Source organism: Rhamphochromis sp. 'chilingali' (genome assembly GCF_963969265.1).
Source record: "Rhamphochromis sp. 'chilingali' genome assembly, chromosome: 19".
In the NCBI taxonomy this organism is placed as follows: Eukaryota; Metazoa; Chordata; class Actinopteri; order Cichliformes; family Cichlidae; genus Rhamphochromis; species Rhamphochromis sp. 'chilingali'.
In genome coordinates, this window is record NC_137946.1 from 17766328 (window position 1) to 17792506 (window position 26179).

The window sequence follows — 26179 nt, forward strand, 5'->3', positions numbered from 1 at the left end:
TGACTAACCTCATATTTTGGATGGATTATCTCAGTTGTTCTCCTAACTGAAGTTTGGTCGGTTTACAGCATCCTGCCATGCGATTGCATTTGTCCCTAACCATCAGGAACCCTCACACTAACTTATCGAGTGGTAAAAAGTTAGCGATCATCCTCCAGCTTCACTGTGTTTATGTTACGCTAACATAGCTGTGTTGCTAGCGATCACATAGCACATCATTATATACCAGCTAGTCCAACTTTAGTAACCCTACAAAAGTCACTGCTGTTTAGTTTTCTGTCTTCATTGGAAGTGATAGCAGAGCTGTACATTTTATTTTTTTTCCAGAAATCTCTCAGTCTGAACATGCTATATCATATTTAGGTGGAAACTAGCGAGCTAACTTCCTGCTTACATCTAACTCCGTTAAATTTAAGTTCTGGATTTTAACCTTAATTGTTACACCGGGTAAAGCAGCAACATTGATCATTTTATTAAAGATGAAAGAATTTAGACAGTTTTTAACTCTCAATGATGCCGCAGTGTTCGTTTGACTTTGGGACTGGAAGCAGAGTTTGGACCCAGACTCCAGATCGGTGTGGCTTCGTAGCTTACCAAAATCATACCAAAACATTTTTGGCAGATTTTTGAGCGCCGTGTACCACATAAAATTAGTTCGAGCTCAGTAAGCGCAACCAGAATTCATACGTAAGGCGCACTGTCAATTTTTGAGAAAATTAAAGGATTTTAAGTGTGCTTTATAGTCCAAAAAATACGGTAGATGGATGATCATTATGAATGATAATTTAAGTCCATCTTCCTTGTTCCATATTGTGTGCAGTTATTTTAAATACAGGGTTGTTAACCTTTCCTGTACTATTGGGAAGAAAGTCTGTATGGATTTGCATACATAGTACGGAAAGCGCTCTCTCTGAAAACCCTGTGATTGGCTAGAGTCTCCCACCACACTCAAGAGTTTCTAAATAATAGTGGTGGAGCAAAGAGTATGTGCAGAAGTAGCTTCCTCTCCAACCGCTTGAATTACACTACGTATAGATACATATAAGGTTGTTATTGAATTTCTACCCAATGGCAGTAAAGGATTTCTGGATACTTTAGTTTTAAATCTAAAAACAACATTCAGCAGCTCAGGGATTTTCGTGACTGAATGATAAAGTGTGATTGCCAGTCCCAGTAAAGTACTGCTACTCACTGTATAGCTTATAAACTGAATGCAGTTGCCTGGAGCTTTTTAGACCATCCAGATTAACTGACCCAGTATTGCTGGCAACAACAAAAGCTGACACTCCAAAAAGCTGCTTCATAAGCCTTCTGTGTTTTGGAAAAGGAACAAGTCTTACAGAGAGAGAGGTTTAATGAGCACTGAGTTCACTCAGAGAAAATACACTGTTTAATTTAGGTTTGCTCTTATTTACTCTAGGAAGGTTTCACATTAGTTTGTGGACCGCTATTCATTAATACTCCACTTATAGTAATGATCAGGAACAAAATGTGTAGAGCTTTAGTTTCTGTTGACTTACTGCTCTGTGTGCTTTCACATGCACACATACGTCCTTCTTTTCCTCTCCCTGTGAGCAGTAATGATGGAGAGATGTTCCTCCTGTTCTAAACCTGTTGCAATAAGAATTTTAATAAATGAAGTAAGCTCAAGTTAAAATTAAGTTGAACAATTGTTGAAAAATGGAAGGAAAGGGGAAAATAATAAGCAGGGAAAGGCAGCGTGAGCTCAAAGAGAGAGATTGGGATTGTTTGTCAAATGGATGAAATTTCCAGTCTGAACTGCTCAGCTGTGACATTAATCAGGTGGAACACTTTATCTTACTGCCTTTGTAAGATAGTGCTTTTTCCCATCCACTGAGTAGGCTGTGAAAACAGATCACTCTAGTGCCACCATATCACTCCAATAGAAGCTCATTGATTATATTAAAAAACTCTTTGGAAAAAGCACATCGTATTTGTTGCCAGTGTCTTCTCTGAGATTTATTAATACCAAGATTCATTTTGCGCTTGGCTGGAATTGTGTATATTTGTCTCTCTATTTTAAGCCGTCTGAATGACATGTTTGTAATAATCTCACAAGTGTTTTGGCTTATTTGTTTTCTGCTGAGGACCGCATGGTTATCAGCTTTTTAAATAGCTCCATGTATTATCCTCTGAGAGCAGATATGCATCTGTCAATGGCAAACAATGGATTTCACACAGCTTCTCAGTTGCATGACCTTCGGGTGGTTTTGAGTTTTGTTTTTATTTTATTTTATTTTTTTTCATCTTTGTCTTTTTCCGACAGCCTTTCGATATAAGGGCGCTTATGGAAGGAAATCCTTCTCCTTCCTACATAACACAGAGCACGATGCGGAGTAAATGCATTCATGCTCGCTTGAATCTGAGACTTGAGCTTATTTTCCGCAGTGTAATTCAAAAACCGCCCGGTGTCCCATTTTTACACCAGTTCTATCTAAACATTTGTGATGATGTCGGGTGGCAGTAGAAAACCAGCAGGGAGGCTCAAAATAGAGCACGGTAAAAACAAAAGTAACCGCACACTCTGCTGCTGCTGCAGATGCCATTGTTGTATTTTTAATCAATATGCTTATGGTGGATTCCCTATGAGTAACAAATATGTGTTACTCAGAAGAGTGGGCTTTTTATTTTCCTTTCTCCGCAATTACCATAGTTTCACATATATCAGTTTGCTTGGGCACAGGCCAAGGCTGTTTGATGTAGATTATTTGATGTCCCACCTCTTCCCACATGGAGAACAGAATATATATACTGTAGCTTATTAGATCACCCACCTCTGCGAAATGTGGCGACTCTTAGACATGGCTCTGTGCCACGCTTTAGACTTGCTGCTGCACTGTGACTGCTCTGAGAGTAAGCTACCCAAGTAATTAGTGTCCCTGTGTGATATAATGATTTTTGGATGCTATATGAATGATGAAACATTTTGGAGAAAATGAACCAAAACCCCTGGAGAACAATTCTTCATGCTTTGTTCCTCAGTGAGCAGTGGTGACAAAGGCTTACTATTTCTGTTTCTGCTTGGCTGCTTGCAAGTGAAATATTTTTAAAACATCTCACATCATGTCTTAACTGTGACTTATACTGTCATGCCTATAGTTGGTCTTTTAGGATTTAATAGCTTTATTTAGCTTTGCAAATACCAAAGAGTCTAGGTCTTTTTTTACTTTCTTTTTTGTGTACGTATTTTTGATAGAAAGAAATCTTTTTAAAATATAGGTGTTCAGCTGTTTTTAAACATGAATATGTAATCAGCCAACTACATGGCAGCAGCCCCGTGCATTTAGGCATATAGACATGGTCACTGCAGGCTGCTGAAGTCCAAATAGAGCATCAGAATGGGAAAAAAAAATGATCTAAGTGACTTTGAATATGGCATTGTTGTTTGTGCCACACTGGCTGGTATTTCAAGTGATAATCTACTGGGATTTTCCCACACTGCCATCTCTAGGGTTTAAAGAGAACGGCCTGAAAAAAGAAAATATCCAGTGAGTGGTTTTTCTATGGGTGAAAATGTCTTTTTTAACATTTGATAGAATGTTAAACCCAGATAGAGGCAGAATTTGGTGCAAAAGACATCAAAGCATGGCTCCAACATGGCTTAGTTAGTGGTGGTGGTATAAATGTGTGGGAGGGGTATATTTTTTCGGCACACTTTGGGCCACCTGAGCATTGTTTAAACACAACAGCTTACCTGAGTTTTGTTGCTGACCATATCCATTGCGTTACGACATCAGTGTTAACACACTTGGTCGTAAGACACAAATCACCTCAAAGTGGTTTCCTGGATGTGACAGTGAGCTCCCTGTGCTCGAAGTACTCGCTGTTCTCCGCTGTCACCAGATTACAATCCAACAGAGCACCTTTGGGATATGGCAGAACGGGACTTTGTGCAGGTGCAGCTGACAAATCTGCAGCAGCTGCCAATATGGACCAAGATCTCTGAGAAATGTTTCCAGCACCTTGTTGGGTCTGTGCCACAAAGATACAAGCAAGTACAAGCAAGGTGCTTCCAATAAAGTGGCGCCTGAGTGTATGTCAGTGTTAGCACATACAGATCAAAATACATCAGAACTAATGGGAAAAATGCAGATATAGAATAGAATAGAATAGAATTCAACTTTATTGTCATTGCACATGCACAGGTACAGGGCAACGAAATGCAGTTTGCATCCATCCAGAAGTGCTTTAGTGATATAGATATATTACAATATATATTAGCAATAATATAGATATGTGAGTATATTACAGAAATGGGTCTATTATGGTATGTTATAATGTACACGGTATGAAGTATGTTGTGAATATTCTATAACTATAAGTATGTACAGGCTGTAGTGAGTACAAGCTATGTACAGGATATGAACAGGATATAAATATGAAAAACTATACAGAATATGAAATAAATAACTTTACAGAATCTGGGATATACAGCTATACAGAAATGGGAACTATGCAAGTTGTAAACAGTTGTAGGATTAAAGATTATCGAATGTACAGAATGATTATTTACACAGAGCTATACAGTAGTGCAGTTAAGATAAGTGAGGGTGTAGATAGTTTCTACAGAGGCTATATAAAGTGCTAGTGGTTGTGAGTGGTGGTTCAGTCCATGTTATTATTGTGTTTGAGGGTACAGTTGTCCATTGTGGGTGTGTGTATGTTCAGTCCATGAGTTTAACGTGGGTCAGATGTCAGGAGGCAGAGTTCAGGAGTCTGACAGCTGTGGGGAAGAAGCTGTTCCGGTACCTGGTGGTCTTAGTCCGGAGGCTCCTGTGGCGCCTCCCAGAGGGCAGGAGGGTGAAGAGTCCATGTGATGGGTGACTGGGGTCTTTGATGATTTTCCCAGCCCTTTTCAGACACCGCTTCCTGTAGATGTCTTTTATGGCAGGAAGTGGTGCTCCGGCGATGCGCTGGGCAGTTTTCACGACCCTCTGCAACGCCTTCCGGTCCGAGGCAGAGCAGTTCCCGTACCAGACTGTTATACAGTTGGTCAGGATGCTCTCGATGGTGCAGCGATAGAAGTTCACCAGGATGTCTGAGGACAGGTGGTTCTTCCTCAGAGTCCTCAAGAAGAAGAGGCGCTGGTATATATCTATAGGGCATGATTTAAATGAGGAGTTTTGTTAGACTATCATACAGTGCCCTTTGCTGTTTTAATGGAAAAACACTGAGTGTATAATTAACTATGATTGTAAGGGTTTAGATTGGCAGAAACAGTGAGCAGGTAATAACTCTGAGGTAATTTTAATTTACATAAATTAAATTCAGGTAGCTGCGACTGCCCTGCAAAGCCAAGACACTATAACTGCTGGTTTATATTATATTAATTCTGTATAATGCAGGACTCTTCTATCATAGAATCATTTTTTAGTACCTTACAAATAGTGTGATACCCTCCATGGGCCCATTTTGAGCAAGGAAAAACCCTAAACCTTAATCTTATATAAAATGTTTATAATGTAACATGCTGTTTTAAAAAAAATAAATAGAAGTTGATATAACTTTAAATGTCACTACCACTTAAGTGGGTTTTATAATCTCATAATTATATGAAATTTTATAATGCTGGTCTACCATTTTTGCCACTGGGTGGCTGTGGCTCAGGTAGGTGATCCTTGGACAAGGTAATGAATGACAAGTTTCCCCTGATGTATCCGTCAGAGTATCCGTGTGTGTCTGAATGTTGTCTAGAAGAGCTTAGGCATGGACTAAGGCAAGCACTGTATGAATGTGTGTGACTGAATCAGTGAGGCAGAAAGGCACAATATATAGTAAGTGTCACATTTAACATTTACCATACACCACAGACCATTTCTACGCATAAACTCCTTATCTTAAGCTAATTAGCTTAGCTCGGCAGTGTGGCAAATTTCTCACTTGTGAGTTGGCATGGATGAACTGCATTTAAATTACCTATGCAATTCTGTATATATGCAGTTTTTTTGTTTTTGTTTTATTGAACCAGCAAGACAGCTTAAACAAAACTCAGTCTGTAGACTCAAAAGGTGTAAAATATCAACTACATTGCTATTTTCCCGGTGTTGTTAAAGTTTAGACCAAGCCTTCTCAAGCTTGTCTCTTTAGCATTCTTGGCAAAGCTCTTTCAGTAAAACCAGAAAGTCATAGTCCCATCTGCCATTATTCTGCCTTGAGTTGCTAAGCAGGTCCTTACCTATTCCATGTTTACCCTCCAATCATTCTTGAGCTGTCTTCTCTCTCTTCTCCCATTCTCCCTCACCACAGAATCAGATAACAGGCCTTCAATTAAAAGAATTAAAAAGGCACAGCTTACTCCTCTGCTGCCCGCACCTGTATTCCCCTTCTTGAATGATATGGGAATTGAAAAAGGACTTAGCTGGAGTGGGTGATAAGAGGGATAGGTAGAATGAGTTTCTCTCTGAGCATAATTCCCTCTGAAATGTGTTAAACGCTGATGCATCTCGCTTTGCTGTTACTGGTGCCCCTTAGCCTTGATATGTAAGGCATTTTTTCTTTTTCCAAGAGGACAATTTCTTGTTTGGATTTCAACTATCTTTACCTCCAGGAGCTAAAAGCCCCAGGTACTGTGCAGGTCAGCGTCTATTGTATTTCTTTGACAGCTTTGTTCACATGTGCTGTCATTCTCTCATCTCCCTGCAAAGGTTCCACCGATCCTACTGGACAAGCAGTTCTCTGACTTCACCCCTGACATCACTCCTATCATTCTTGCTGCACACACCAACAACTATGAAATTATCAAGCTTCTGGTGCAGAAAGGTGTGTCTATGCCACAGCCACATGAGGTGAGTGAACCATATCTAATATCTCTATGCAAGATACCATAGTTACACATATAAAAGTGTGGGTTCAAAGACACAAATTATGGATTTTTTCTTCTGTATACCACCACAGTGGATTCTAAAACAAACATAATATGTGCTTGAAGTGCAGGGTTTCATAAAAGTAATTAAAGCCATTTGCAGAGGCTCAGAAGTCATTGGGGTAATAAACAGTTTTATAACCAGGTGATGCCTGTTTCCTGGTTATTCCATGAAAACGTAAGTAGATAAAATATATGGATTCGATAACAAGATTAACTTAAATTTATTAGGTTTTAATTTGAATTCTCACTATGAGATCCACAGAGATCTTGATGTGAGTGAAAGAGGCTATCATTAACCCGAAAACACAAAATAAACCTATTAGAGGCATCATAAAACTTTAGCTGGTGTGGCCAAATAAACACTCTGTTACATTCTTAAAAAGAAAGAGTTCACTGACCAGCTTAACAACACCAAAAGACAGCATTAGTGAGAATTATGGTTAAGAAAAACAAATTCAAAACATCAAACCAAGTCAGAAATACTCTTAAGGAGGCACAAGAATCACTGTCAACAATCAAGACAGAGATAAATAGAGAGTTTTTAAGACAAGGTGCAAACCACTGTCTAAAAAACACAACAAGTCCAGGTTAGACAGCCTCTCCTAAAGAATTTAAGAAAGCCTGCACAGTTCTGAAAGGAGATAAAGTTACGATTCACTTGTGCCAGAATGATGGGAAGACAGGAGAATAAAGAAGGAGAGAAGCAGGTCCTGAACCGAAGCAGGAACATCATCTGTCAAACATGGTGCAGTCATTTTTATGACATGACCATGTATGGCTGCCAGTGGAGCCAGTTTACTAGTGTTTATTGATTGTATGACTGCTGATAGACGTAACAGGATGAATTGTGATGAAGTGTACAGGGCTTTGCTCTCTGCTCAGATTCAGCCAAATGCTGCAAAAATGATGGGATGATGCTTTACAGTGCAAATGGGCAATGACCCGAAGGGTGCTACAAACGCAAAACAAGCATTTCTCAAGAGAAATAAATGGGAGATTCTTCAAAGTCATTTGCATGGTATTTATCCAACAGAGCATGCCTTTCAGTACTAAAGACAAAGCATCTGAAAATGGGGCACTGTGTAAAAAGATGGCTGTAATTTCTGAACTATTACTGTGATCCTATTGGTAAACCCAAGCTGAAAGTATGCACTTTGTTTAATTTAAAATCCAATGTGGTGGTGTATTTCTATAAAATGTAAAAATGTGCACATACATCTACAGGTTAGGTTGTCCCTTGAAGGTCTGAGTATCATACCTTGACAGAACAGCGGCTGATTTGCAAGACTGGAAGATGAGCCATTGCTAAACACAGAGAAGCCTCATTAAAATGTGTCCATGCGTCAACAATTTGTTTGATGTTGCAGGTGCGCTGCAACTGTGTGGAGTGTGTGTCTAGTTCGGATGTGGACAGCCTGCGGCACTCGCGCTCACGACTCAACATCTACAAAGCACTGTCGAGTCCCTCACTAATTGCGCTCTCCAGCGAAGACCCCTTCCTAACCGCATTCAGGCTCAGCTGGGAGCTGCAGGAGCTCAGCAAGGTGAGGGAAAGAGAGGCAGCTAATAGTGGAGCTTGAGCATCAGTTGGTAAGATTTGATTCTGAGGAGCTGAAATACCAACAGTATGTATATTAATTAACCTTTTAAACTTTATATAATATGACTGTGTAACAAAAAAATGACCTTTCAATTTATTAGATAAGAATTCAAATAAATCCCTTATGTTGAATCTAATATTTAATAGGTTCAAGGTTCAAGGTTCTTTATTTGTCACATGCATAGTTATACAAGTATAACACACAGTGAAATGTAACCTGACACGCTCCTCGACATGTACAAAAGTTGTGTGTGTGTGTGTGTGTGTGGGGGGGGGGGGGGGGGGGGGGGGGGTAGAGGACAAACATTATATATATATAATATATGTATATATATATATATATATAATATATATATATATATATATAATATATATATATATATATATATATATATATATATATATATATATATATATATATATATATATATATATATATATATATATATATATATATATATATACACATACATAATATATATATATATATATATATATATATATATATATATATATATATATATATACACATACATAATATATATATATATATATATATATATATATATATACACACATACATAATATATATATATATATATATATATATATATATATATATATATATATATATATATATATATACATACACATACATAATATATATATATATACACACACACATACATAATATATATATATATATATATACACACATACATAATAAATATATATATATATATATATATACACACACACATACATAATAAATATATATATATATATATATATACACACACATACATAATAAATATATATATATATATATATATATATATATATATATATATATATATATATATATATATATATATATATATATACACACATACATAATAAATATATATATATATATATATATATATACACACACATACATAATAAATATATATATATATATATATATATATATATATATATATATATATATATATATATATATATATATATATATATATATATATATATATATATATACACACATACATAATAATATATATATATATATATATATATATATATATATATATATATATATATATTATTGATATCTCCAGCTAAAATATAATAAAATGCTGTTATCTTTGTATGTGCTCTACGATTTACAGACATTTTAGTTAGATAGGTCAACTGTTTTCCTCCAAGAGAACATGGCTAATAGAGGTGATCCATAAAAGGTGTATAAGCAAGACGTAAGAGATTTCCTGATGCAGAAAGTTATCTATTACTATTAAGTAATAGATAAACAATAACCATTAAACACATGAAAGTTCCTGTTTTTTTCTCTATTTAATATAGAAATTTTTTTTTTTTTTTACAAAGGGTCCACAGGAGCAAAAAAAGACATTTTCAGTGAATGTGAAGTATGTCCAGGCAGTTAACTACAAGAAACTTTTTCTGTAATTTAAAAAACGTATTTATTTGTGCGGACAGATTTCTTTCATTTACTACAGCTCTATTAGTTTTATGTAGATAAACTGAGACGTACTGCTAAACTTGCCCTTCTTTTTCTTTTAGTAATGGGATTAAACACAAAATTAGATGAGTTCACATTGACAGAAAGGGGAGGTTCGCTGGTTTGGCCCACTTATGATCAAAATCATCTGTATGTGTCCCATGATGTAAAATGAGTTTCACATCCCCAAGGCTTTTCCTGACATATTTACTCACATTTTACGTACTCCTGCTCTTCAGCACTACAGTGTTTGTTTTAAATCTACTCCACCTTTTGCTTCCAGGTGGAGAATGAGTTTAAATCTGAGTATGAAGAGCTGTCCCAGCAGTGTAAGCAGTTTGCAAAAGACCTCCTGGACCAAACAAGGAGCTCCAGAGAGCTGGAGATGATCCTCAACTATAAAGATGATATCAGCTTATTGGAAGAGGAGGGCGCTAATGATCTGGCAAGACTCAAGCTAGCTATCAAATACCACCAAAAAGAGGTATGTGCAAAGTAAAATTATTATCCAGCAATGGTTGCATTGTATTGCATGTGTAATGTGGCTCCATGCTGTAGTGGGTAACACATTCACCTTAAACATGAAAGAGCCTCAGTTTGAGACCAGGAGGAGACACAAGCTGGCGAACTTGCTGTGCCGGTCCCAGCCCAGATAATTCGGATGGTTGCATCAGGAAGAGCATCTTTTGTAAAAAGCCGTCTGCTGTGGCAACCCGTTGGAAATAAGGGAGCAGGGAAAAGTATAGTAATATTCAGCCTCTGAATAAATACTAATACCGAAGTGGGTGTATGACATGAGTGTCATATTTTGATATATGGCAGGCCTTCATACGTTTAATTTATACCATTAATACACAGACATATGGTAATGTGTAAAATTCCAGATGGGCAATGAGATGGGTTGCTTGTTTGTTTTTTCATTGCCGGGGTTGCAGGACGGGGAAGGAAGCAGAGAATGTCATCCTGTTAGATATCAACAAAATGATCTTTTGCAGACACACACACACCCACACAAACACTGCATCTCAGTCAAGTGTGCCCTCCTTTACCTTAAGGCCAATGAGAGTCAGATAAGACTATAATATTACAGCTGTAGCCTTCCAAACTGTGTAAAATAGGAAATCATGCAGGTTTTCCACTAGTATTATTTTTCTTTCTGTCACATTGCTTAACAGTGTTTTCTTCGTGATCTATTGTATAGCTGTTTTTGTTTTTTAGATTTTTGTAATAAAATGTCAACCTGCCAAATGTGAGAGTTTTGCTGAACCAAGCCAACGTGGTCTCGTCTGTGTCACTGTGAGCTGATGAGAAGTGCTGTAATTATGTTAGATTAGCTTCGGGTTTAATGACATGAGGTGCAAAGGTCTTATAAGGTTTTTAACTGTTTTCCCTTTGGCAGCTCACACAGATAACAAATGGGAATGAAGATGCCCGGATTAAATAACCAGAGTATTACAGTTGCAAGGCAACTATCTAATAAATAAATCCATGTTTGTATTGTAGCTGTAGACTGAATATGTTTGCTAATACCCTTAAAAAAGCATGTCAGAAATTTAGCTCAACATTCATGTTAATTGTTTAGGTTTGAGTTAGGGTCGGTTTTAAGCAGAGATGGGCAGTAACGCGTTACTGTAATCTGATTACTTTTTTCAAGTAACAAGTAAAGTGAGGGATTACTATTGCAAAAACGGTAATTTAGATTACCGTTACTTTCCCGTAGGAACGCTGCGTTACTGCGTTACTAAAACCGTGATTTTTTGCGAGAATGTCTCATGACAGTGACGTAAGCGAGTGCGCCGTTAGTGACAACAGCTGTGTGCAGATCAACAGTGGATCATATATCGATTGTGGGAGAGAGTATGAGCGTGCAGCGTTTAAAGCGTGGAAGTACTGACCTTACTTTGAGTTTGATTCCATAAAAAGTGACAAAAACATTAACGTCCATCGTGCGTGGGAAGAAAACTTCTTTTTACAGCGAAAAAAACCCCTAAACTTCCAAGGAAGCACCGAGTGTGCAACGACGTAATGGGAAACTCACAGAGAAACTCGCGGATTCTTCAACTGACCGCGGCACACCTGCACCAGGGTAAACCTCCGCCTACCCTAGTCCTGCTTTACAGGTGAAAATAGAGCAACAGGACCGCTGAGTCTTTGACTTTATTTATTTTCTGCTGTGTTTTACTTGCATCTATTTGAAAGAGTGAGTGTAAACACAAACAATATTTTATTTTATGTGCTGGAATGTGTAGCAAATAGGTTTCAATGTTAAACTAATTTATTCAAGTCAGAGAATGTTGCATATAATTAAATTTTTGCTTGATGCATAAAGTTAAAAGATTAAAACTGATAAAACAAGTTAAAAAAAAGAGACTTTTCCATTTGATTACATTTTGTATGATGGATTATGTAGAAAAAGTAGAATTGGGCTGAAAGATATATCACTTTATCACCTCTTCAGGTTGTAAATCGGGTTTTTAAAAAGTAACTAAGTAATTAATTACTTTTGGAAATAAGTAATCAGTAAAGTAACGGGATTACTATTTTGGGGAAGTAATCAGTAATTAGTTACTGATTACTTTTTTCAAGTAACTTGACCAACACTGGTTTTAAGTAAAGGAAAAGACAATGAACTGTTAATTACATGTATCCACCTTCCCTGTACGATCTGGAAAGTCTAATACAGAGCAACTGCTTTTGAAGGAGCTGTAAACATGCCATATAAACACTGATTACATTCACAGTCCAGATTTGAATTTCCTAGGGAGTAAATTGGGATCTTTTATTTAGCAGCTTTGTAGGCGCTGCATTGCAATTCAAATGGATGTAAATAATTGTGGTGGAAATGGTCCAAACGTGGTAACTCCAAAACAATATTCAGTTTTCTGGTCTGCTGATTTCATCCTTTTATTTCCACTGGGATGTAAAACCTTCCCCGGTGGGTAGAGCCATAAACAATAAACATGCAAATAAGTTGATTTAATTCTTGTAAAGTGTATCTGTGGATTTTTGCATCTGCTCAATCTTCAGCATTCGTCTCTAATTAATGTGGCACTCCCCTTCGGTTAGGTCCATGTCGTTATGAATGTTCCTGTTAGTGTTAAAAGCTACCGTAACACCCAAAGGCTAATGCAAAAGCCGATCACGCTTTCCAGTGTCGGGATGGTGAATGTAGGAGATTTTTCGGTGACTTGCTAAATTATGGGATGGCTAAAAGCAAGAAGAAGGGGTTAAATCGATTTTCTACAACAGAATTGTTACGCTGCATATGAAGGTGAGGTAGGAAATGATGAAGAAGCAGACGCATCCCTCCCAGGAGCGACTAATAATTCATTCAGCTGTCCTTAGCTGGGAGCCCTGCGTGGCTGTCAGAGATGATGCACTTTTGGGGGAGTCTCATTTTATGACACTGCTCTTTCCTCCTTCATCCATGCAGTTGTTGCGCATCAACAAACAGGCTGGCGGATGAGCATGTTGAGTCACAGAAGGACAGTTTGGGGCCGTGCGAGTGCACAGGTGGACATGATGATGGACAGTTCCCTGTCATCTTACCGAACCCCTCTGCTGTTGCCAGTAAATCTTTCTCTGCACACACTGTAAACAAACAAGCCTCGCGCTGCTTTTGCCGCAACTGTGCCTCCTAGCATCTCCTCATCCCAGCAGTGTTTTAATTATCGAGTCCCAACGTGCCCTTCTCTTGGATCGGCTATCTATAGCAGCTTTCAGTCGCTCCAGCATTTTGATGGAGAGCAGAGTGTCAAGGATGAGAGTAACAATCCACCCAGTCGCCCTTTTCAAATGATAAATGTCCTCGCCACCTGGAGTTGTTAAGAATCCTTTCAAGATGAAGTCATTGGAAATGCTCAGTCTGTGAGAAATTATTATAGCATGTGGTAATTTGATTAAGAAGTTTGTTGCTGTCTCTTTGCAGTCTTATTGTTGTAAAACTGCCTGAAAAGTTTCTATTTCAGTAAATTTAATACTTTCACTCTTACTTTTTTGTTCTCTTGGAACAGGGGTGTCAAACATAAGCCCTGGGGGCCACAATTGATCCACCAAAGACTCCAATTTGGCCGACTGGGCGGCCTTGGAAAATGTGAAGCATCGCATTAATTTTGGACTTTTAACTACCTTTTCATATATTTTACAGGTTTTCCAGCTAATAAAGACCACCCCCACAGTCATTTATGCTACGTCAAAGTAATTTAGTAACAGATAAATGATTAAATGTTCCTATCTACTAGAGAAATTTCTTTATTTACAATGGATTCACAGAAAAAAGACAAATTTGTGTTTTATAATTACAGGACAGTCTGGGGAATGAGCTATCAGCTTTTCTTCCGTAATTTTAGACATTTATTTCTTACAACTTTAGCCCAAAGAGCAGAGCTGACAGATTTCTTTTCATTTTGCTATGATAGAAAAACTATCATGTGGAAAAACTGAGCAGTAAGGTGTTTTGTGTTATTTTTAACTCATTTTGGACTCTGTTTTATGCCTGATTTCTTGTTTGATTGAGGAGTATATGCAGCAGTTATGAAGGTAGTGCTTTTTGTTGTGTAGAAGAGGCAGAGTCATCTCGCAAAGACATGAAACAGGATTTTACATGAATTTAAGGCGCAAGACAATATTCAATAAACTGTAACCTCATTTGGGGAGATTTTTCTTCAATAAACTTCTCATTCGTTTGGAAAACGGAAACATGGCATGAATCGGCCATTGAAAAACATTTTCATCTGCTGCTTCACATCAGAAAATCACATCTGTATAGTGCACATTTATGCGCGCACACACGCACACAGATAAGCAGAGTTCTTAATAGGAAATGCCTTTTGTTTGCGAGAGATGATCCGTAAAGTTTTGCCCCCAGTGAAGTGTTGAGGGTTAAATGGACACTTACTGGGGCTGGAAAAGCTTGTTTGTTCATGCAGAGAGCAGTTAGAGTGTTCATTGTCTGTGGTGCGATCTCTGCTCAGTGCTTTGAAACACTGGTTTCTGATCTGAAAACCTTTTAAAACTCTCACAATAATCACGACACTCAGTCTGCATGGAAGACTTTTTTTTTTTTTAAATAGTGCTTTCTGTTTATGAATGTGAGTCATTAAAAGTCTGTTTTTGACCCTCGGCTGAACAAAATGAAGGACGTTTCTCATTTGTGTAAAGTGCAAATAGGCTTGTTTACATTTGTGCATTTATCCTCGCATCTGTGTGTGTTTTTGGCTCTGTGCGCTGATGTGCTCCCAGGGTTTAAAAAGGCCATTTATAACAGTTTGAAGAGAAATCTCCATAGGTTTTCTGTCTAAAGAGCTGAACTCATAGGGCAGGCAGCGCTTTGATGCAGCAGGAGGTCAAATCAGATAGATGTGATCAGTAACCCATAAACATTAAAGAGCAGATTATCTTCTCTCCCTGGAGCGTTCAAATGTTGATTACTTAAATTTTATACAGATATTCTTGGTATAAATGTAGGTGAGGTGAGTAGACTGAAAAATCACAGTACAAACATAAACAGACTGTCTCTTTAATATTTAAAATTGTCTGAGGCACCGAGGGGAACCCATCAATTTTACATGCAGTAGTTTGACGTTACCCCCTTGTGATATCTCATAAAAACTGCAATTCAGATTTTCAAGCCATCTTAATGTCCCCATTAAGTAGAAATTAAATTGCACCAAGAGTAGTAAGTGTTGTGTAGGGAAAAAAACATTTGTGCTCAGCTGATCCAGGAGCAAGAATCTGATTTAACAAGTCAGTTTGCTGTGACCAAAAGTTCAGCCTTTGTAAAACTCAGAAATAAAGGGAAGCAATAATTGTATCTCACATATGTAGGTTTAACAAGTTTGCAGTAGTAGGATCAACAGAGGGGCCAGATGGATCTCTTGGGTTTTCTGTCAGGTCTTTACTTGAATTTTTTTTTCTTGTTTCTTAAGGACATGAGTTTCAGATACTGTGTGTCTACTGTAAATAGATTTTTAGACCTCCCACTTCTTCTTTTGTCTTTAATTGTCCCAGGTTCCTGAAGTTTTTTAAGGACACGCTGCACACAATATCTCTTTGGCATCTTGTTGGTGAAAAATACTATACTTTACAAACTGTTTTATCTTTGTGTTGTGATGTGTTTTTGACAGACTGTTAGTAACAAAGTGTGAAAGATACAACTTAAATTTGTTTCTTTGCTAAATTGTCTCTTATGTTTACACAATATACTATTTAATATCATGAGCTATTTTTTTTTATTGCTGAATGATTCATGGCTCAGTGTTAAGTTGCTTAACAAACAAAATATTCCTTTGAAGGTGGTCAGGTACAAAGACTGCACTGAAAAAAGAGCCAAAGATTTCTGATGAACTCAAAGCCACTTAGCAGCAAATTATAAAGAAATGCTCAAGACTTTTGCACAGTATTGCATAGATGATGGATAGGTAACTGTAGTGTGCACCAAAATCTTCTATAAACTCAAATCTTCCATAATACACACATTTTAACTATAATGACAGATATTAGATGTTTACATTTTTAGATATGTAATTACCCTTGCAACTCTGAGAGAGTAGTGGACCAAAACAATGGATTTCATATAACCTGTATTTCAACCTACACCCATCTGAATGCTGTTTGCTTGTCACTGTGTGTCTGTGATAGCGACAAAAAAAACTTTCAGCAGTTCTTTTATGTCGGTAGAGCTGCAGGGGAACATGTCTTTGCCGAGCTAGAAAGCACCAACAGCTCTCACACAGTTACAGGCACTTTCCTGGCATTTTAGGCTTGGTGATAGGCAGTTTGCTAGGAGACATTTTTCAAACTGGACTTGGATGGTTTGAGCTGTGCAAAAAAGCCACTTAAAGCAAATATGTCACTTTACTGTGGCTGGTTTTGGTAAGTGACTGTGACAGATGAGAAATGGCTGTACAATATTTCAATAGAAAGGTGAACTTTTTTTTATTTAAGAGCAATCAAAGGTACAGCCAGAGAGATTTTCTGTAGAGAATAAAACCTGTTCTTTTAACCTGGCTCTTAAATAAAATAGCCAGCAACATCTTACTTAGAACGCAGTCTTTTAGTTTATACCAGACAATTTAATTCAATCTCAGGCATTTATTACTTTCTAATTTCAGCCCACGTGTTGAGTAAATACTCACATTGATTTCCTATATATCATGTTAATTAGCATAATTTCCTGCCTCGCCATCACTGCCAGTGTTTAATGTATCGTGCTGATTATCGCAACACGTCAAGAAGCCCAAGGAAATAGTGTTTACAGTTCTTAATCAGGATTAAGGTTCTGATGTTTAATTAAAGATGCAAGTTAAAAATAAATTCCTCTGTTTATAAATGGAACACTCAGAACTTTAAAGACCTGAAATGACGCAGGTTTGATGAATAAGTGACAAAAGCGGTTTTTAAATAGTGGTAAATTATATTTATAGCTGTGGTAGAATTTAAGACTTTCTATTTTTTATCATTATTACTATTTCTATTTTACTTCAGTCTGCACCCATGGGTTCACTGCAGTAAGGCCCGTGCTCAAAGAAATCATCTGAAAAGAAAAAGTTGGGACTTTTTCTTCTCTTTATTCTTCAAATACAGTGTCGTTGTCTCTCACACACATTCATTCAGTCTTCCCTTTCTCTTTATCCCGCTCTCAAATTTGGTTAAAAAAAAAGAAGAAGAAAAAACGAGTATACCACTTCTTCTTCTCCTCTCATCCATAAAATTCAGCCCTTTCTATCCTTCTGCTCTGCATTTCCTCTCACATTTTCAGGTAAAACTGTAGTTGAAGTATGGAAATATGAGCCATTCTGCTTCAGACCCCAACACAGATAAGGATCTGTGGTTCCCATGGAAACGAGGCTGCAGAGTTGGTGAATTGGCACCCGCCGGTGCTGGTCAACACTTGATATACTGATATGGAAGCTCATCAGGATTTTTCACAGCATTGTGTGCTCCTGCATAATTTGCTTGCATATGCATGCATGCTCATGATGTAACCCTCATTTGTAGCAGAATTTGTTTTGCTTTAACCGGGTATGCCTCCATATACCTACACTCAGGCGAGAAGCACTGAAGCTAATCTGCTTTTCTGATGCATCGCTATTTTAGCGTTACTGAACATTTTATTTCTGCTCACTCACATGCATTCACAGTCACGTTAGGTATTTGTCTTTAAATTAAGTTCCAATCATATTCAGACCAGGGCTTTAAGAAAATCTCAGAAAAATCCTATGCAGTCATTCTTTTTTAAACATGTAGAAATATTTGAGATGGCCCACCTGCCTGCTTAAAGCCACCTTTGTTTCTGTAAGACAGCCAATATGTTTTTCAGTCTAAAATACTCGTGCGTGTACATGATAACCCTTCAATTTTCTACACCACCAACACATCCTACTCAGTCTTTTGTATTCCGTTAACTGAAGCTTGCTGCAGGTACTAATTCCAGGATACTGACACAAGGGCATGATGGTCGGTGTAAAACCTTTAAATAGTCTTAGGCTGAGGATGATTTTTCCAAGCAGGCCTATATGCCTGCTATACACAGCTAATGTAATAAAAGTTATTTTGAGCCATTTAAAAACAAAAAAATCAAACAGCATAGATGAAACATTTAAACCTCTCCCCATCCCTTCTTATATCCCCCCTTTAAGTTTGTAGCTCAGCCCAACTGTCAGCAGCTTTTGGCATCACGCTGGTATGATGAGTTCCCTGGCTGGAGGCGGCGTCACTGGGCGGGAAAGTTTGTCACCTGTGTCTTCATAGGTCTCCTCTTCCCTGTGTTTGCTCTCTGCTACCTCATCGCTCCCAAGAGTCGCTATGGCCTCTTCATCCGCAAGCCCTTCATCAAGTTCATCTGCCACACGGCGTCCTACCTGACCTTTCTGTTCCTGCTGCTCCTCGCCTCCCAGCACATTGTTATCACGGAGCAGAACAGGCAGGACAGGCAGGGCCCTCCACCCACCGCTGTGGAGTGGATGATCCTGCCCTGGGTACTGGGTGAGTACAGTGGTTTTGTACTCTGCATTAGGATGATTATACTGTTTGATAGTGTACTGATGGTGAATGTACTGGTGAATTGCTGAAGGTAAAAAAGTAGAGAGCTTATTTGTGGTCAGTTAATGTCACTAAATCTTTAAATATTGGGTTTAAATTACTCTTGCTATGACAACCATACACCTCAGCTGATGTTTCTATGGAAAAGTCAAATCCAAACTTTCCAAACTTCCAAACTTTACAATTGTTAATGGGAACAAGTGATTTTTCTTTCGTTGCTGATCGACTCCAAATACTACACAAAGTAGAACTGGATCAAAGTGCTGAATGAACATTAAGCCTATAAAAATGTTATTTTTTCATCCTGCCTCGGGCATCGCAGCAGATTTTGAGCTCAGTGACTAAGTGCTTCTTGTTGACATGCTTTTCTGCCCTCCACAGTTTTTACTATTTACTTTTTAGCCATGCTACCAACATGACTTTAGGCATTGACTTTAGTCCTTCCATCACCTTTGGTCCAAAATAATCTCTTCAACAACAGCCAACAAATCCAATGGGGGTTGTATTGGAAAGGGTGTCCAGCACAAAAAAATCTGCCAAGTCAAACATGCAGAGATGCCCACTGTGGCGACCGCTTCTGAATAAGGAAGTAGCTGAAAGTAGCTTTTTGATCAACTGTTTGTAGTTCAGGCATAATGTATTATTCTTCCTGATTGTTTTTTTTTTCTTTTCCTGCACTGCCATGAGGTTAACTTACTTTTCTTTAGTTTTGAGTTAAATACCATGTGTCCATTGAAAGGGAGATTTTTAATCTCAGTGGGACTTCCATCCTCTATTTATCCAGATAAAATAATGACAGTTGCATCCATTGAAATATCATGAGACTGAGGGTGTCCGTCAAGTAGAATTGTGAAAATGCTTTTTTGATTTTTTAAGCTGTTCAGTACTTTGGTTTATAATCAAATACAAAATTGAATGGCATTTACCGCAGCCTTAGCTCTCTTTCATCATGTGTTCGAGCCAGCCTGTAAATGTCAACATGGGAACATTGTAAACTGTGATAATGAAATTTGGTAGACATGTTTGTTTGCTAATGTACAGTAGCTCACATCTCCTCAAAGGGCATGTCAATAAAATAGCCAGCCTGAGTCAGGGGTGCTACAGTAGCTGCAGATTGAAGAGAACATAAGGAGTATTTTTATCTTTACAGTCCTCAATTTTTTTAAAATAATATGCAATCATATAAAATGCTAATACTGGACACATGCTCTGTTTTTCTATAATCTAATTTCTAGGATTCATCTGGGCAGAGATCAAGCAAATGTGGGATGGTGGTTTTCAAGACTATGTTCATGACTGGTGGAACCTGATGGACTTTGTCATGAACTCTCTGTACTTGGCCACTATCTCCCTGAAGATTGTAGCCTATACTAAGGTAACCACTAGTGTTGACAATAGACTAAACAGGCTGTGACCTTTCTTTATGCTCAAGTTATCTTTTCTTTTTCTTTTTTTGCTCATCCAGTACAGCGGAAGTAAACCCAGAAACCAGTGGGAAATGTGGCACCCGACACTAGTTGCTGAAGCAGTGTTTGCCATTGCAAACATTTTCAGTTCCCTGCGCCTCATTTCACTGTTCACGGCCAACTCTCACCTGGGGCCACTGCAGATTTCTCTGGGGCGAATGTTGCTCGACATCCTGAAGTTCCTCTTCATCTACTGCCTGGTAAATGTTTGCGCACGAGCAGAACAAAGACAAGAAGTGGAACAGTAAATTATATGTGACAGAAGTAGTGAATGAAGTTACATAATTTCGCCCACACGCTGCATTTCTTTTCAGGTTCTGCTCGCCTTCGCTAATGGCCTGAACCAGCTGTACTTTTACTATGACACTAAGGCTTCAGATGAGAAAGGAAAGTGTAAGGGCATCCGATGTGTGCATCAGAATAACGCTTTCTCCACGTGAGTTTGCATGAATCCTGTCTTGCTTGCTCGAGTAGTGTGAATGTGTGATCTTGTGTGTGAGAGAGAGTGTCAAAGAATCAGAGAGCTGTGCGTTCGTGTATATCGCTGTTACTTGTTACAAAATGTGGGAACTCAGTCAAATTTTCAGTTGCTAAGAAAAGCTGGTGTATTAGCAGAATCTCATTAACACTAAGTGAAGGGTTCCTTCAGTCTTTTTTAAACCATCCTGCAACTGAATACATTTTCAACTAGCAAGGACACATTTTATTTACTGCATGTATCTGTACTGTTTAGCAAATTTGGCTTACATCGCATACGTTGTCTTGCAGATTATTTGAGACCCTGCAGTCTCTTTTCTGGTCTATCTTTGGTTTGATCAGCCTGTATGTGACCAATGTGGATGCTGACCACCAGTTCACTGAATTTGTCGGTGCCAACATGTTCGGGGCCTACAACATCATTTCATTGGTGGTCCTCCTCAACATGCTCATAGCTATGATGAACAACTCCTACCAGCACATTGCTGTGAGCACTAATCAAAAACACTGCAAACAGTCATGTAAGTGTAACAGTTCAACCAAAACATTCATTCTTATCAAATATACCTCAATCTGATTTCAGGACCATGCAGACATTGAGTGGAAATTTGCAAGGACAAAACTGTGGATGAGTTATTTTGAAGAAGGGGGTACTCTGCCAGCTCCTTTCAACATCATCCCCAGCCCCAAATCATTCTGGTACCTCATGTGCTGGATCAAGAAGCAGGTGTGGAGGACAAGCTCCAAGCGCCCTGACACCATTGGTACCCTTGGGGTAAGGCTGGTGTCAAATGTGTTTGTATGGTTTTCACATACAGAGAGAGAAAAGGGGGGTTGGTTGGTTGGTTTAAAAAATGAACATAAGGAATAATAAGCTGAAAGATTTTATTGCTGTTATCTTTTTAACTTATAACTGAGAAATTCAGTTATACTAATTCATATTTTGTAAATAAGTTGTGGTTGGAGGTTTATGACTTTACAAAGGCCATTCAAGGTTTTATCAACTCCAAAACCAGTTGATGTGTGTTTGGATCATTGTCTGGTTGGAAAACCCAATTGTACAAGTTTCAACATTCTAGTTGCTGATTTTACGTGTAATTGTAAAATTTGGAGGTTCTCCACCTTCATTGTTCCACCCACTTTGTACAATTACCAGTACCACGAGTAGCAAAACAGCCCCAGAGCATGATGCTGTCACCACGCTTTTTGCCTGGTACAGTGTTCTTAGGTTTGAAAGCCTTACCTTCACTCCTCCAGACATACTTGTACCTCTTGTGACAAGCTCAATGTTTGTTGCACCTGACCATAAAACTTTCTGGCAAAGGTGAAAGTCTTAGTTTTGGAGCAGGGACATCTTTCTTGGACCCTCTCGGTCCATGGATGTAAAATATGCTTTACTGTGGAGAGTAACTTGTACTTATACAAACAAAGTTGTTTGAACTCATAATGTTGAAGTCTGGAGTTGTATAGGAATGGCTTCCAGAGTGCTTCCTGATATGACATGGCATAATAGCGGTGATTGAGAGCTGAATTTCCATGACTTGAGCTGAATTTTATTTAAAAAAATAATCAGGCAACTTTACTTATAAGAGAGAGTCAAGATTTGCTGCTCTGCTTTGTCTTGTATGACACTAAACGAAATAACCCAGTGAAATAAGTGTTAGTTTCTGTAGAAAGTAGAATTTTCACTTTATTGCAGCCTAATTTTAGAGGGAAACTTTTTCGTGTTTGATGGTGCAGCACTCAGGAGACACACATATCGAGCCTCACAGATAGCAGAGTTTACAGAAAAGTGTGATACTGTGAAGAAAAACAAAATATGTTTTAGGTTTGTTTTTTTTTAACTCATCTCCCACTCTTTCTCTAACCAACCTCTGGCATCTGATGTCTGTGTAGAGGCGAGCTGCAGAGAACCTGAGGATAAACCATCAGTACCAGGTAAGTGCAGTCTCTTTGAAAGCAAGCTGAAAATAATTACAGTCTCTCACCACTGTCTGTGTAAGTGTGTGCGGCAGACACAAATTGGCCTTTTTAGGTTTCCAGCACTCAGTTTTCATCTGTTCATTTTCTTAATTACTGTTACAAAAGGGGGGAGGGGAGGTGGGGGTCAAAGGGTGAGAGGTGGATACACACAGGGCAGGTTCAACGCAGGGCTGACACCCTGAAGCGGACGTTCCATAAAAAGCTTTTATGATGTTTCACAAAATCAGCCAAACAACTGAACTCAGTAGGATTTAAATCACTTTTCATTGTAGAGGAGCACATTTGTCTGTTTCCTGTCTCATTCATTTGAAGTTTGTATTGAATAAAGTTTCAGATCTTTTGTGTTCAAGATTTTTTTTTAATTATTGTAGGAGGTACTGAGGAACCTGGTGAAACGTTATGTGGCTGCCATGATTCGAGATGCCAAGACAGAGGAAGGCTTGACTGAAGACAACTTCAAGGTAGTCTTCTTGAATGAATATGACATTCATGTTATTCATTCATTCATTATACATTCATGTTATGTTATTTATCATCATGTTTGTATATTTTTCTTTTGCATTTTGGTTATATTTAATCTTTTTTTCCCATTATTGTAATGCGTTGACTGTTAATGCAAATCCTTTAAGGAAGTCATCAGACAAACTAATAACAGTCATCTTCTGACAAGATAATGATGATAAGACAATATATATGTGGATGTATGAGGAGATGGTTTAAGTGCTCACTAATCCAGATTTTCATCATAGTTCAAAGGTATTTGAAGGGCATTGTGACTGTTTTTCCTAGTTTAACAGACATAACCATGATCATACAAAGATAAATAATGCATCAATTATTAGTCTAGACTACAGGCATTTAGAGACATAGTGTTGCTTTGTCTCATAACTGTTTTTGAGTCAAAGCTAGCTAGCTAACTAGTTAGCTAACTAGTTACAAAGCTAGCTAGATAGCTTTTTTAGCTAAATCAATACAGCTCAGTTTTTGCTGATACCAACAGCTAGTAGTTATAAATTTCACAGTCAAGCTGCTCTTTGTTTTTTAGGAGCTGAAACAAGATATCTCCAGTTTCCGTTATGAGGTGATGGGAATGATGAAGACAGGAAAGTCAGCTTTAAATGTGGCAAAGGCCAGTGGCAGCTCAGTGGAATCCAGCCTTGCGTACCCTAATTCCTCACTCAAGGTCTCTGCTTGCCCACAGAGCACCCAGATGAAAAGCAAATTTAATCGATTCAAAATCGCTACATCCATCCTCAAGCTGGGCAGTTCAACAGCTGCACCCAGGCCACCTGAAGCCTCCAATGGTCTACCTAATGGATTCATGTCCCTGGTCTCTGATGAGAGCTCTGGTGAAATGTCAAGCCAGAGGAGAAGCAACTCCAAAGATGTATCTGACTTTGGTTTGTTTCAGAAACACCAAAGGGGCAACAAAGAAGCCTCATCAAGCGCAGCAGAAAGCTCGAGGGAGATGTACTCTTTGTCAGAAGAAGCAGGGGAGTGTGGGGACTCAGACTTAGAGGAACATATCGCTGGAGAAAAGAGTGAGAGGAAACTCCTGGAAACAAAAAAGAAGGAAGAAGTCGAGGAAATTAAGGAGGAGTCGAACAGCAAAAAATGCTTGGACCAGTGTGAAGAAAGAGAAACCGAGGAAAGAGACAAGGATTTAACCTGTACTGACTCAGTAGCTGATGAATGTATGTCTGGCTCATACAAAGACGATGCCTAAGCTGTGATGCGATGTGATCAGAACTACAGGCCCAGTAATGCTGGATTGAAGACAGAGAGACTGACAATCAACGTGAGCCTCGAGTGAGAATTGTGAACATGAGTCGAACTTTTCCAGTTATTACTAAACTTATGATCAGCTTTGATCTTTGGAGACTCAGGGAGGCCTTTGGTTTAACTGTTTTAAACGCTGTTATATTAGCAGTGGAAATGCAGCAACATTGTTCGAAGCTCCGTGTAAGCATTACGAGGAATCACATTTAAGGATTACTATATTTCGTTTTAAGACCCCAGAGGTGATTGGACAATAATGATTTCCTGAAAGAAAAAAGCTTTTTCTCCCAGCTGATATGTGCATTTCAGTTCAAATTGTCCTGTTGGTTACCATATAACCGTCTCTCTCTACCTCTTTTTTTTTCCCTCTACCCATGAACATTTAACTCTCCCCATCAGTATCTTATTAGAGCAATAGATGTGTTCTGTTTTAGACGTGACTTTCTGCCTTACTCTGTCTGTTTCTGCACTTTACACACTTTAAAATGGCATACAGTTTTTTCAAAGATCGCTCAAACTCTGATCATTGCAACAGCAATTCTGTCAAAGTTTTCTATGCAAGAACTGTGGATCATGATTCTCATCACACTGATTAGGCCGACTGTAAATTCAGCGCTGACAGTTCATCCCAAGTATTTTCTGTAAAGTAGGGCATGGCCAAACTATCTGAGATAGACATTATGAACACAGCCGATAAATTATTTAAAGCAACGTATTATTCAAGTTTTGTCACTCAAGAATAAACTCATTATTTTGAACAGATCTGCTGTTTTTAACTGTTAGTTTAAGATGTCATGTTAGTTCGAATGAATGGCATTATAGAAACTGAAACATAAATCAAGAATAAATATAGAAATACACTCTTAATTTCCTGTCTCCTCTTTTGTTCATTGCAAATCCCAGACAGGCATAAACACAGTAACTGATACTGTCAAAAGTTAACTGTATATCTTCATAGTAGATTATGAGGTTATGCTGAAACAAATGCATATGTATAAAAATAATGAAATGGTTAATAGTTGTTATGCAAACTGATATTTTTTTTAATTGGGTCACACAATACCTTTCTATTTAAAGGAGTCAGACAAGCATCACCAAATGGTCTATTTTACTCTTGAGGCGTGTCTTTAGGCTTTGTTACTTTGTTACTAGCAGCCTGGCTTTTTTTTTTTTTTAATTAATTTTTTTTAAACACATAATTTTTGTCATTTTTTGTGGATTTTCTGTATTTTTGACAAATGGCAAAGATAATATAGTTTGGCAGCCACGAAGTAGTATTTTTGTGACTTTCAAAGAGCTAGTAGCCAAAAAATGGGCATATCATGTATCTCCTTACTATCTACATTCAGATGAACACTATCTGAAAATCAGTTCCTTAAATGGATGTGGGCCTTCAGCTCACCATATACTGTTTGCAGAGTAGAGGTGGG

At 38.0% G+C, this 26179-nt stretch overlaps 1 protein-coding gene across 2 annotated transcripts in view; it reads left to right on the forward strand.

Moving 5' to 3' along the window:
• The window catches only part of trpc4a (transient receptor potential cation channel, subfamily C, member 4a), a 31571-nt gene extending 5967 nt beyond the window's left edge, over nucleotides 1-25604 (forward strand). For both annotated transcript variants that reach the window (XM_080867130.1, XM_080867129.1), the window contains 12 exons: nucleotides 6666-6806; nucleotides 8254-8430; nucleotides 10286-10486; nucleotides 18642-18987; nucleotides 20280-20419; nucleotides 20510-20710; nucleotides 20825-20946; nucleotides 21279-21474; nucleotides 21571-21762; nucleotides 22884-22925; nucleotides 23342-23431; nucleotides 24016-25604. In XM_080867130.1, the coding sequence (XP_080723256.1) occupies nucleotides 6666-6806; nucleotides 8254-8430; nucleotides 10286-10486; nucleotides 18642-18987; nucleotides 20280-20419; nucleotides 20510-20710; nucleotides 20825-20946; nucleotides 21279-21474; nucleotides 21571-21762; nucleotides 22884-22925; nucleotides 23342-23431; nucleotides 24016-24696 (2529 nt within the window). In that variant the 3' untranslated portion in view covers nucleotides 24697-25604. The remainder of the gene's footprint in view (nucleotides 1-6665; nucleotides 6807-8253; nucleotides 8431-10285; nucleotides 10487-18641; nucleotides 18988-20279; nucleotides 20420-20509; nucleotides 20711-20824; nucleotides 20947-21278; nucleotides 21475-21570; nucleotides 21763-22883; nucleotides 22926-23341; nucleotides 23432-24015) is intronic.
• The last annotated feature ends 575 nt before the right edge of the window (nucleotides 25605-26179 follow it).